The 11,677-nt window shown below is 45.8% G+C and overlaps 2 protein-coding genes across 2 annotated transcripts in view; both read right to left on the bottom strand.

Moving 5' to 3' along the window:
* Window positions 1-5,260: 5,260 nt before the first annotated feature.
* The window catches only part of LOC125090543 (uncharacterized), a 75,979-nt gene continuing 69,562 nt past the window's right edge, over window positions 5,261-11,677 (bottom strand). The window contains exons 8-9 of the mRNA XM_047713315.1: window positions 6,375-6,488; window positions 5,261-5,481 (exon numbers count right to left, since the gene is read on the bottom strand). Of these exons, the coding sequence (XP_047569271.1) occupies window positions 5,458-5,481; window positions 6,375-6,488 (138 nt within the window). The 3' untranslated portion in view covers window positions 5,261-5,457. The remainder of the gene's footprint in view (window positions 5,482-6,374; window positions 6,489-11,677) is intronic.
* On the bottom strand, window positions 8,695-9,642 carry LOC125090544 (thyroid receptor-interacting protein 11-like). Its single transcript, XM_047713316.1, is given in 1 exon segment — window positions 8,695-9,642. A coding segment is annotated over 1 exon segment (948 nt).

Below are 11,677 nucleotides of genomic sequence, written 5' to 3'. Positions count from 1 at the left end.
TATGGAGACAGCTGTGGGATTCAGATGGTTTGCCATCAAGATCTGTCTCTTGTGGATGCTCTGTAGACTGCGTTGAGTTGCTGAGAGAGGGCTGGAACCTCCCACTCTGGTTGTGTATTTGATTGTTGTTGCAGTTTGGTCCTGCTTTGCTTTCTACATTGTTCAGCCAGTGGCTCTCGGTCGGGAGTTTGGAAAGGAAGGAGAGAGCGCCCAGAAGAGGGAACAGGGTCCTGGGTTGAAGGGAGCAGAAAACAAGAAGGCTCCCAAGGGTGGCTTATTTATTATTATTATTATTATCATCATTATTATTATTTATTATGTCCCATTAACCAACATATACTCCATCATTAGTTTCTGATGTAGTGGTCAATGATTCATTAGTTGCGTGTAACACCCAGTGTTCATCACCACACCTGCCCTCCTCAGGACCCATCACCCGATTACCCCATCACCCCATCCCTTCCCTTTTGTAACACTCTGTGTTTTTTTTTTTTTTAATGTTTAAGGAACATTTGCTTATCATTTCCTATAAACAGTCTATTCATGTACTTTTCCTATTTTCCTACCAAGTTTGGTCTGTTTCTTCTTTAAGAGTTCTGGATATGTTAGAGATACTAGTTCTCTGTCTGTTGTAGAAGTTGCAAATATTTTCACTCAGTACCTCATTGGTAATATGTGATCCCCGTTAGCCAGCCTGGAGCTAATTTCTGAAGAAGGGCCCCTTCCCCAAACAAGCCAAACATGGGCAGAAGAAAATGGAATTCCTGTTTCTTGGGTGTCAGGCACTGTTCTGGGTGCTTTGTGAACATTTTCTCACTTATCACTTATGAAATATCTCTCAGTATTATTTCTTACCTGAAAGCCATAGGGCTATTGCGTTTTAGAATTCATTGTTTCTCAGCTTTTATAAAGGTGATATGGTACATAAAACCGTGGAGCTGCATCTTGAAATCATACCAAGAAATATTTCTGCATTGAAATATATGAATATGCCTACTGATTAGAGAAAGGCTACAGAGAGTTTCACTTGCTGATAGGTCAAGTTTTGCATCAAATGAGATATGAGAAGCAGTTTTATTTTTCAGAGCTTCTCTGATTTTGGAAGGGGGGATAGGAGATGTTGGAGCTCTATCACCCTTACGTTATAGGCAGGGGAAAGAATTCTGGTGTTTTATAACCGAATACATCCTCCGACTTTTACCCTTTTCTTCTTTTTCTCTTTGTTTTGTCAGGAAGGGAGGAGGGAGCAAGCTGGAGAGCTTGAGGATTCAAGTGAGTACCAGGAAAAGTGTGGCATCTCTCCACTTGTCTTCTCTCCGCCTTCCTGAAGCCAGGGTGAGACTGAGATGGGCAGCCCTTCGGGGAGCCCAATATTCTTCATAGCGAAAATTTAACCAACATCCTTTATACACTTGTTCAACATCTGTTTGGAGGAAAAGCTGTTTGCTGCATGGGGAAGGATGAAAAAGAAAGATATAGGTGACAGTGTGCAGCCTCATCCCCAGAGTGCCAAGCAAAGCACCTCTGGCCCCCAACTCGCGTGCCCCTCTCAGTCAGAAGCAAAGCCCTGCAGTTGGTCTGATCTGCTTTGCTCAGGTAGCTGGTTAGCAACTTCCTCCTTTGAATCATGTGTCCTTTATGGGTTTCTTAGGCAATATCCCAAATTACTTCCAGCCACACACTCTCAGCCTCTCTGAGAAGAATTATAATACTGCACTTTTCTTTGTCTTATTACTTTCCTGGTTCCCTGAACAGATTATCCCCCAGACAAATATGGTATAGGCCCTGGTCTGTAATGAAATATTTTGCCAGAAGGGCTTGTTTTGCTTCTTTAACTCCACTTATCAGGCTTCATAGAGCCTCCTTCAGGACTGTGGAGTTTCATGTGTTTGTTTTTAAGATTTTATTAGTTTATTTGACAGACCAAGACCCCAAGTAGGCAGAGAGGCAGGCAGAGAGAAAGGGGGAAGCAGGCTTCCTGCTGAGCAGAGAGCCCGATGCGGTGTCGATCTCAGGACCCTGAGACCATGACCTGAGCCGAAGGCAGAGGCTTAACCCACTGAGCCATCCTGGCACCCCAGTTTCATGGTTTTTATATTCCGGTTTTCACGACCTGTCTCCTTTCTCCATCCAAACCAAACTACCTTGTCTCCTGGTGCCTTAGTGTGCTACTGAAAATATAGTAAATGAGGATGACTTGATTCGTGATCCATCTCTCCCACAGTTCTGGTCTTTGAATGATACCTTAGGTCAAAAGTGCTCTAATGACACGCAGGTATTTTAGACCATAGCGTGGAGGTAGAGGGACTGCGAACTGAGGACTTTTACTTTCATAATGAGCACACCACCCTCTGCTCAGTCTCACTCAGTTAGGTGTCCAACCCTTGATTGATTTTGGCTCAGGTCATGATCTTTTAGTTGTCAGACTGAGCCCCATGTCAGTGCCAGGCTCTGCGTGCAGTGGGGAGCCTGCTTGAGATTCTCTCTTCTCTGTCTCTTTCTCTTCCTCTGCCTTCCCCTCCGAACTCGTGTTCTCTCTCTCTCTCTCAAATAAATAAATAAACCTTAAAAAAACAGTCAGAAAATGACATTCAGATTTTAAAATGGGAAAAGGACAGTAAATATACAAAATATTTCAATCTGGGGCGCCTGGGAGGCTCAGTGGGTTAAGCCTCTGCCTTCAGCCTGGGTCATGATCTCAGAATCCTGGGATCGAGACCCACATCAGGCTCTTTGCTCAGCAGGGAGCCTGCTTCCCCCACTCACTCTCTCTCTGCCAGCCTCTCTGCCTACTTGTGATCTCTCTCTCTCTCTCTCTCAAATAAATACTTTTTTTAAAAAAGAAACTTCAGGGCGCCTGGGTGGTTCAGTTGTGAAGCATCTCCCTTTGGCTCAGGTCATGGTCCCAGGGTCCTGGGATCGCACCCCGCGTCGGGCTCCCTGCTCAGTGGGAAGCCTGCTTCTCTCTTTCCCACTGCCCCTGCTTGTGTTCCCTCTCTCACTGTCTCTCTCTGTACCAAAAAAAAAAAAAAAAATCTTTAAAAAGAAACAATCCAATCTTACTAGTAACCAAAGGACAAATCAGATTAAAGTGAAAGATTTTTCACTTTTCTTCACACTGGCGAAGGCTTAAAACCTCGTAACATCCTGTGTTACTTACTCCTTTACTGTCTGAAAGGGTTTTTGTAATTTTCGTGTTATTTCTTCCATAAATGTTTGATAGGATTTGCCAGTAAAACTACTTGGATCCCGGACTTTCTTTCCGGTAAAGTTGTTAATAATTATTTCAATTATTAAAATTGATATCGAATCATTCAGATGTTTGTATTATTTTGTGTTGTTATATATATATTTTTTAAAGATTTTACTTATTTATTTGACACAGAGAGAGAGAGAGAGAGAAGTCGACAGGCAGGCAGAGTAGGAGGGGGAAGCAGGGAGCCCGATCTGGGCTCAGTCCCAGGACCCTGAAATCGTGACCAAAGCCAAAGGCAGAGGCTTAACCCACTGAGCCACCCGGGTGCCACTAAGGTATATTTTTCAAGGCATCTTTCCATTTCATCTACATTGTTGAATCTGTTGACATAAAACTGCTCATAGTATTGTCTTGTTATCTTTTTTATGGTATCTTTTTCAAGAAGATTGATTTATGTATGTTAGAGAGAGATTGTGAGAGATTGGTACAGGGGTAGAGGGAGAGAGAGAATCTCAGGCAGGTTCCTTCCTGAGCACAGAGCCCGATATGTGGCTCGATTCCATGACCCTGAGATCATGACCTAAGCCAAAACTGCTGAGGCAAACACTTAATCAACTGAGTCACCCAGGTGTCCCTACCTTTTTTAAGTGTGTAAGATCTGTAGTGATAACTCTCTTTTAGTTTCTGATATTGGCACACAAAAATTTTATAGTAAAGGATGATCATCCAGGTGTTTTGTAAAGTACAGAATTAAAAAGAAAACAAAAACAAGCCTCCAATAATTAAAGATTAGTAAACTAAAAAACTTTATCATCTTGACAGAAGGAACTAATACATGGCCGTTAAAATTATTCGAAAACTCTGATGAAATAATACTGCATGCTTATAGGGATAACTAAAGTTTGAAAGATTCATAATAACAAGTGTTGTTGAGGGTATGGAGTGAAAAGAACTTTTTATTTTATTTTATTTTATTTTAAATCCTGGTTAGTTAACATAGAGTATAATATTAGTTTTAAGTGTAGGATTTAGTGATTCAGCACACAGTACAAAATCCAGTGCTCATCAATGATTTCACATGAGTGAAATCATGTGATATTTGTCTTTTTCTGACTTATTTTTCCTCATCATAATTATGCAGTCGGAACTTTTATTCAACTTTTATTCAGCTTCCACTGTGGCAGGAGTATACGTTAGGAATTACAAAACTGTGTGGTAATAACTTAATCAAACTTAAACTATGTACACCTTACGATTCCACACCTCTACTCCTAGCTATATATCAATCATAAAATCTCTGCAAGTATTCAGCAACAGACATGTACAATAATATTTATAGCAACTTCATTCATGTTATCCCAGATTGGAAACAATTCCATTCTCTCACCAAAAGTAGAGTGAAGTACATTTTAGGTATGTTCATAGAATGGGATTCTACATAACGATGAAGAATGAACTATTGGTACAGATACAGACAATGACATGTATAAATCTCACAGGCATTATTTGGAGAGAAAGAAGTCAGACACAAAGACGTACAGACTGTCTGACTCCATTTGTATAAGTGAGCGGGCAAAATTGATCTCTGGTTTTAGAAGTCAGAATAATGGTTACTGATGGCAGGAGAGGTAAAACTAAACCTGGAGACCAGTTAGAGGTAAAGGCAAGTGAATTATCAGAAAGCCCTTCCCTCCCCACCACGACCCCCTTCCCCTGCTCCTTTGCTAGCTCTCTCTTGCTCTCTCTTTAAAATAAAGAAATAAAGTCATTTAAAAAACCATGAGGGATGGGGTGCCTTGGTGGCTCAGTGGGTTAAAGCCTCTGCCTTCAGCTCAGGTCATGGTCTCAGGGTCCTGGAATCAGGGCCCCACATCGGGCTCTCTGCTCAGGGGCGAGCCTGCTTCCCCTTCTCTCTCTGCCTGCCTCTCTGCCTACTTGTGATCTCTCTCTGTCAAAATAAATAAATACAATTTTTTAAAAATAATAATAAAAAAACATGAGGGAGCCCAACCAATTTAAAGATGGTGAATACTTTGCTATGATAGATTTGGCCAATATGTTCTGTTCAGTGCCTATTTCAACATCCTCTCAGTCACGCGTGCCTCAACCTTGAAGGAGACATGATTTACCTTGTTATACACAGGGCATCCAAACTGCTCTGCTATCACAGGCATTCTCTGTGGGCAGGAACTTACTGCACCCATCTTTCTCCAGGAACATAGGTGCGACATCACATTTCAGACATCCTACTGTGCGGAAATTTATTTGGCAAACTTGTTAAGGACCTACAAATGCGGGGGTACCCGGGTGGCTCTGTCAGTGAACTGTCTGCCTTCAGCTCAGGTCCTGACCTCAGGGTCCTGCAACAAGGCCTGCATCAGGCTCCCTGATCAGCGGGAAGCCTGCTTCTCCCTCTCCCTCTGCCCCTGCCAGACCCTTGTACTCTCTCTCTCTCTCTCTCTCTCTCTCTCTCATGTTCTATCAACTAACAAGTTAAATCTTTAAAAAGAAAAAAGGACATAGAAGTCCAACATCTTTCAGTACTTTTTTCCTTATTTATAAATTTTACAGAAGCCCATTTAGGCTGTTACTTGTCTATGAGCCCATGTTGAGGTGGGAGGGTCTCCCCTCAACAAAAGGCTCTAGGGTCTGTGCAAGTAAAAGTGACCTGTTGAGGGTGACGGGGGGCTCAGTTGGTGAAGCGTCTGCCTTTGTCTCAGGTCCTGATCTCGGGATCCTGACATCAAGCCTGGCAGGGGGGTTCCCTGCTCAGTGGGGAGCCTGCTTCTCCCTCTCCCTTTCACCCCCTCTTCTAGCCAGAGCTCTCTCTTAACAAATAAGTAAAAATCTTTTTAAAAAATCACCTGTTAGTGCCCAGGAGAAAAGGCTTTAACAGCCTCCTCTCCCCTTCCTGGAGTCCCTGGACCACCCATGCTATCTGTCAATTGTCCATGGACTCCCAATGCAAGAAACGGCCCTCCTTGGCCCTGGGTTATAGATCATGAAAGCAGCAATTGCTGGCCATACACTGGGATCTCCTGGAAATAGAGTCTCTCACCGGCTCTGAGCCTTCCTGTCCAGCTGTCTGTCATTCTCTGGGTCATGGCACCCCTACCAGCTTAATAGAGTCACTAAGTCCTACTGGCTACAGGCTGAGGCCAAAGTCTGCATATCCTACCTGCAGGTGGAGGTGGCAGCTTCTGTCCACAGTGCATTGCCAGATTCCATGGTGCTGGAGGACATCAGCTCTTCCTTCTACCCCTTGGCCACCCAGGGATTTCTTTGGGATCAACTGCATGAACATCAATGGAAGTTATTACATTTTGGTTTTGATGACCACGTCTCCCTCCTGCTCACATGACAGCTTCACGTCCTAGAGAAGCACCTTTCCTATGCCTTATGAGTCTCAGATGAAATGGATGTCCAAATATCAGAATCCATTGTGATGGAAAGCCAGAGATTAAGATTCAATAGGAAGTGCAAGTGTGCAAGTGCAAGGATGCAAGTGTCTTGGCATCCAGTAACTTCGGAGGGCCTCAGATGGCCTCATTTCTCGTTCCCTTCCCACTCTGCTCCCACAGATCAGATCCTCTGGCCAATAAGCCCTCCTTAGCACAGGTACCAGGCACAGTTTCTCCCCAAGTAATAAGCTCCAGTTCCCTGACAGCCTGTGCAATGATCCAGCAAGCCAATCATTCCCTCCTGCAGGAAGTAGCGCTCACCTTCACTCTCCTGTTACTACACAGTCTGCACCCACAGCCCTTGTCCATTCTGTTCCCAGGTGCAATGTCCCCCATGGCCCTCAAGATGTGTGTGTCCTTCTTCCCTGGGCCAGGAGGATAGGTCGGTAATAAATTATGGTGGATCTCAGCTGTGTAGCATCTGGACATCGCATAGCTTTAGGGTTGGAATCCCTCCCTTCGCCAACGGGTGAAGAAGAGAAGAATGAAATCTTTCTCACTTGTACCTTTGTCAAGGCACAATGATGAGGCTCATGGACTTGTAGTTATTTGGATAATAATCTATTTGGGGCTTGCAAGAAGTCACCTGGAGCTAAAGGGCAGCCTTTATGTGAACGATGAAGAGGAAGGAAGTCCGCAAAGGCAAGGGCTTGGATGGTCTCTTAAAGGTCAAACTCCAGGCAGTGGGGGGGACCCCTCCAGTAATTACAGCGGGAAGTAACATCACATTTTCATCTCAGTTCATCCTGACAGCAGTGTGCAGATTGGATTCAAGGGAGGCCAAGAGTGGAACCAGCAAGATTGTTAGGGAGTCTACTGCACCAGTCTGAGACAGCAGTGGGTGAATCAGAGCACTGACAACAGGAAAGCAGGGAAGGAATGATCATATTGGGCAGGCTGAAGAGACAGCAGAATGGAAAATTAATGGAATGAGGTCCTTAAAGAAATCTGAATGGATCCTTTCCAAGGCACGATGGAACAATTCGCATCGAAGGGCAAAGGAAGATTTGAAGGGGCTTTTGAAGAAATGAACAAGGGAGTTGACCATGGACATTCCAGGTAAAAACCACTTAAAGGCTAATCAAGGGGAGCTATTTGTGTAATTTAGGGTAGAACCATGAGCTGCTGGATTTTCGTTTAAAGAATAAGATGGGATTCATTCCCATTTCAAATGGTCTCCAAGGCAGAGTGATCGGGCGGGGGGGGGGGGGAATTCAGAGAATACAATACTCCTAACTAGGCAAATATACATAAGGCCCGAGAGAACTCAGGTTACCCATAGAGTGCTTTTGCAGACAACAGAAAAGGAAATGATTATGAAAAAATAGAAAAGAAAAAATAAGCTAACAGAAATGAGACTTAACCTGGGAAAAGCAAACTTGCCTTTTTTATTTTTTAACATTATATTCATCTTGTACTTTCGTGCTATTCACATTGTTTCCCATATAAGGAGTGTGTGCTCGTGTATTTGATAAATGTGGACGACTAAAACAAATTGATGTGTTCCCTAGATCAGATTTACGAAGACACCTAACCCTTGTGAAAACCTTAAAGCATTACAGACATTATCGGAAGAATCCTGTGACCACAGCCTCCAAGCCCAGCAGTGTCGACACTCCTAAAAAGGTCACCACTGTTGTGGCATCTGGGTGGCTCAGTCTGTTAACCGTCTGCCTTTGGCTCCAGTCATAATCCCGGGGTCCTAGGGTCAGGTCACAGGTCTGGACCCCTGCTTGGTGGGGAACCTACTTCTCTCTCTCCCTCTGCTTCTCCCCCTGCTTGTGTGCCCCCAATTTCTGTCAGAAAAATAAAGAAAATCTTAAGAAAAAGAAGTCACCACTGTTTTCACTTTGGCAAATGCTTCTGCAGTTATTAAATGACCCCTTTTTTGTTAAATCATAAAAAAATGTGTTTATTAAGCTGAAAGCCAAACTGCAAATAGTTTACATTTTGAAAAAGGACATTTGGGGTTAAGGTAGACACACGGAGTGACTTGGGATCTTCAAAGCGTGGTCTCTTCTCTGGCTTGACAATCATCTATTTCTCTGAGAGGTCTTTGGCCGCCATTCCAACCTTCTTGGCAGGTGACAGTATATAGGGCATGTACCTGGGTAAAGTATGAGAGATAACATTTAGAAGAATGTGCTCCGATCCATCCATTTCTAGTCCAGGTGGGTTAATAAGAGACACAGCTGTGGTGCGGGGTTTGACATCATTTTTTCTGCGTGTGGATCCCAGGGTAGCATTCAGTCGTGGTGGGCCTTGTTTCTTAGGCAGCTTTCCCCTTCCTCCTGAATCTGGGGGTTTCATGTCACGAGCAGATGGGTTTGGCGGTGGAAAAGCTGAATGAGATTCCGCTTCTAGAAACTGGACGAAAAGTCCTGAAAAAGAATGACTGGCCACAGCTTGGTGATTTGGCTTCGCAGGTGCGTTTTGGGCGCTTCTGGACCAAGGCCCCCCAGTCACCCCGCTGGGCACACCCGCGGGCTCTTGGCTGCACAGTTGTCGCAGCTGGTCTTCTCAGATCCCCAGCGCGCTTGCCATCAGCCTCAACGCTTCCTGCCGTTGTGCATCAGCTGCCTGCAAAGATCCCACGAAGAGCCTCCTTAGGAGGGTTTTGTCCACCATTCCTTCAGACTGACTTACTAAGGTCAACAGTTTCTTCTGTGTGTCCTCCAGTATTTCCCACTGCACCTCATTCTGTTTCTTGAACTCTTGGAGTTGGTCCTCCTTCACCTCCAAGTCGACATTTGTTTGATGCCATTGTCCTTGTAAGGACTTCAGTTTTCCTTCTAGGGCGTCTGCCTTTTCCATCCATTCGGCCAGTTCCAGCTTGAGGTTCGCTAGTGGTCGATCATAGTGCCTTCCCTCTTCCTGGGAGGCGGCAAGCCGGAGCGCAGCTTCCTCCTTCTGCTGGGTGACCACGTGCAACTGCTCCCGCAGCGACTCTACCTGCAGACTGGCTCCGCGGCTGGCCTTTTCCATGCCAGCGGAAGACAAAACGAGTTTTCCCTACAGGACCGTCACTTCCTCTCTTAGCTGAGCCACTTGGTCTTCTGAGGCCAAAGGTTCCCGGCAACGAGAATCTTGGGCTTCTGCAGCAAGGTGCCGCCCTCTCTCCAGCTCCTGGGTTAGGTGCAATTCTCTCTCACGTAACTGGTGACCCTCCTTCTGGAGGGCACAGGTTTCCGTTTCTTTCTGTGTCAGTGCGAACACGACGTCATCTCTCTCCTGTTGACACACAACTGCCTTTTCCTGCTTTGACCGAACGGCGTCCACAAGCCGGTTCAATTCCCCTGTCTCACCCTGGTCTTTCTCTCGCAGCAGTTGCTCCAGCGCAAGTGCCTTCTCTTTCATCGCGGCATGCTGGGATTCCTCCTCCCTCCACATCTTTGAAAGCAGCCGATTTGTCTCTTGCAATGCCTGATTTTCCATGTCCTTTTCTCTAGACGTTTCCACGATCTTCACGTTTTCCTCTTTCAGCCGACACACATGCATTTTGAAATCTGCTATCCTCTCCTTCAGACTGGTGACGGCCTGCCTCAGCAGCTCATTCTCACTCAGCTGGCCCCTCAGCTTCTCCTGTAAAGAAAGCAGCTCCTCACTTTTCGCTGGGATTCGGAGCTCCTGAGCCTGAAGGAAGTTTTGTAGAACAGCCTGTTTCTCCTCCTGCTGCTCCATGTGGCAATTGGAATCCCTGTGTTCCTGTGGTTTGCCTTCTCCTTCCCCCGTGGCAGCCCCTGAAGCAATCCGTCTCTGCTGATCTCGCTGGAGGGTTCGAATCATTGTATCTTTTCCTTGCCCTGATTTTCTGAGCTCTTCTACCTCCTCTCGGAGCACCTGAGAAGACTCACTCACTCCGTCAGATTTCACCACCTTCAGAGAGTCGGCTGCCTTTGCGGAGTCGCTGGAGGGCCGGAGGAAAATCACGTCAAGGTTCCCTAAAAGGAGGTCCTTGGCACTGCAAAGCTCCCCGATGCGGAGCTGGTTGTGCCAGTTCCTTCTCTAGCTCTTGTAAGTTTATTTCATGTCCTTGGTAAGTGTGGATCTGGTCAAGAGAGGTCGTCTGCACTTTCAAAACCTCGCCGTTGGTGCAAGCCCACGCCTGGAGTTGTCGCAGATCTCTCTGAAGCTGGGGTGACTCACGCTTCATATTTTGGACCGTGGTCAGCACTTGCTCTTTCCACTCCTTCATGATCTTCACCCGCTGTGTTAATGTGTCCCGTTCCTGTAGAAGCTGCTGGAACTGATCCATACAAACTCCTCCAACCTCATGACCAGTGCTGGGTGTCTGCAGGATCGTCAATAAAGTCTGGCATTTTTGACTTAACGCCTCCACTTCCAGGTCTTTTTCTCGAATAATGTGTGACAAATTCCGAATCGTTTCTCTAAACACCTCCTGGCCACTGCTTTCATTCGAGTGGACAGTTTTTGATTTTCCTCTTGCAGCCTCTGGAGTTCTGCTTCTTTGGCAGCAAGTCGATCGGTCACTCTGTCATAGTCCCTTTTCAGATTGCTATTCTCCCTCGTCTTCTCATTTAGGACCACCAAGACCTGTTAACTTTTCAAAGCACACTCTTGCAGTTGGCGCTGAAGTTGTTCCACGTGCCCATCCTGGCAGCGAGAAGCCGCAGAGATTTTGCTAGAAAGACCCTGAATCTCCAAATTCTTTTGCTGGGTAATTTGAGTGAGTTTCCCAATCTCCTCTTTGGAGAGCCGATCCATCCGTTGATAGTCTATCAGCTGTGTGCGGTGCCGGTCGGTGAGGTCTGCTAGCTTCTGCCGGTGGCTGTTTTGCAACCCCGCCACCTCCAGCTGATGTTCGTCCATCTACCGCATCCGCCGCTGCTCTAGGTCCCTGATGTGGCTCTTCAGTTTCCACAGTGTTTCTGTCTCGATGGTATTTGGTCCCTGGGTAGAACACTGGCACAACTTCTTCCAATGAGTCACTTCAGCTTCCAGAGTTTCACGCTCATGGAGGAGTCTATTGATCTGTGTCTGGGATGAGATGACATCAGGC

The sequence above is a fragment of the Lutra lutra genome, chromosome 18 (assembly GCF_902655055.1).
Source record: "Lutra lutra chromosome 18, mLutLut1.2, whole genome shotgun sequence".
NCBI classification, from domain to species: Eukaryota; Metazoa; Chordata; class Mammalia; order Carnivora; family Mustelidae; genus Lutra; species Lutra lutra.
The sequence above is the reverse complement of the archived record's forward strand: the minus strand, read 5'-3'. Positions and strand labels throughout refer to the sequence as shown.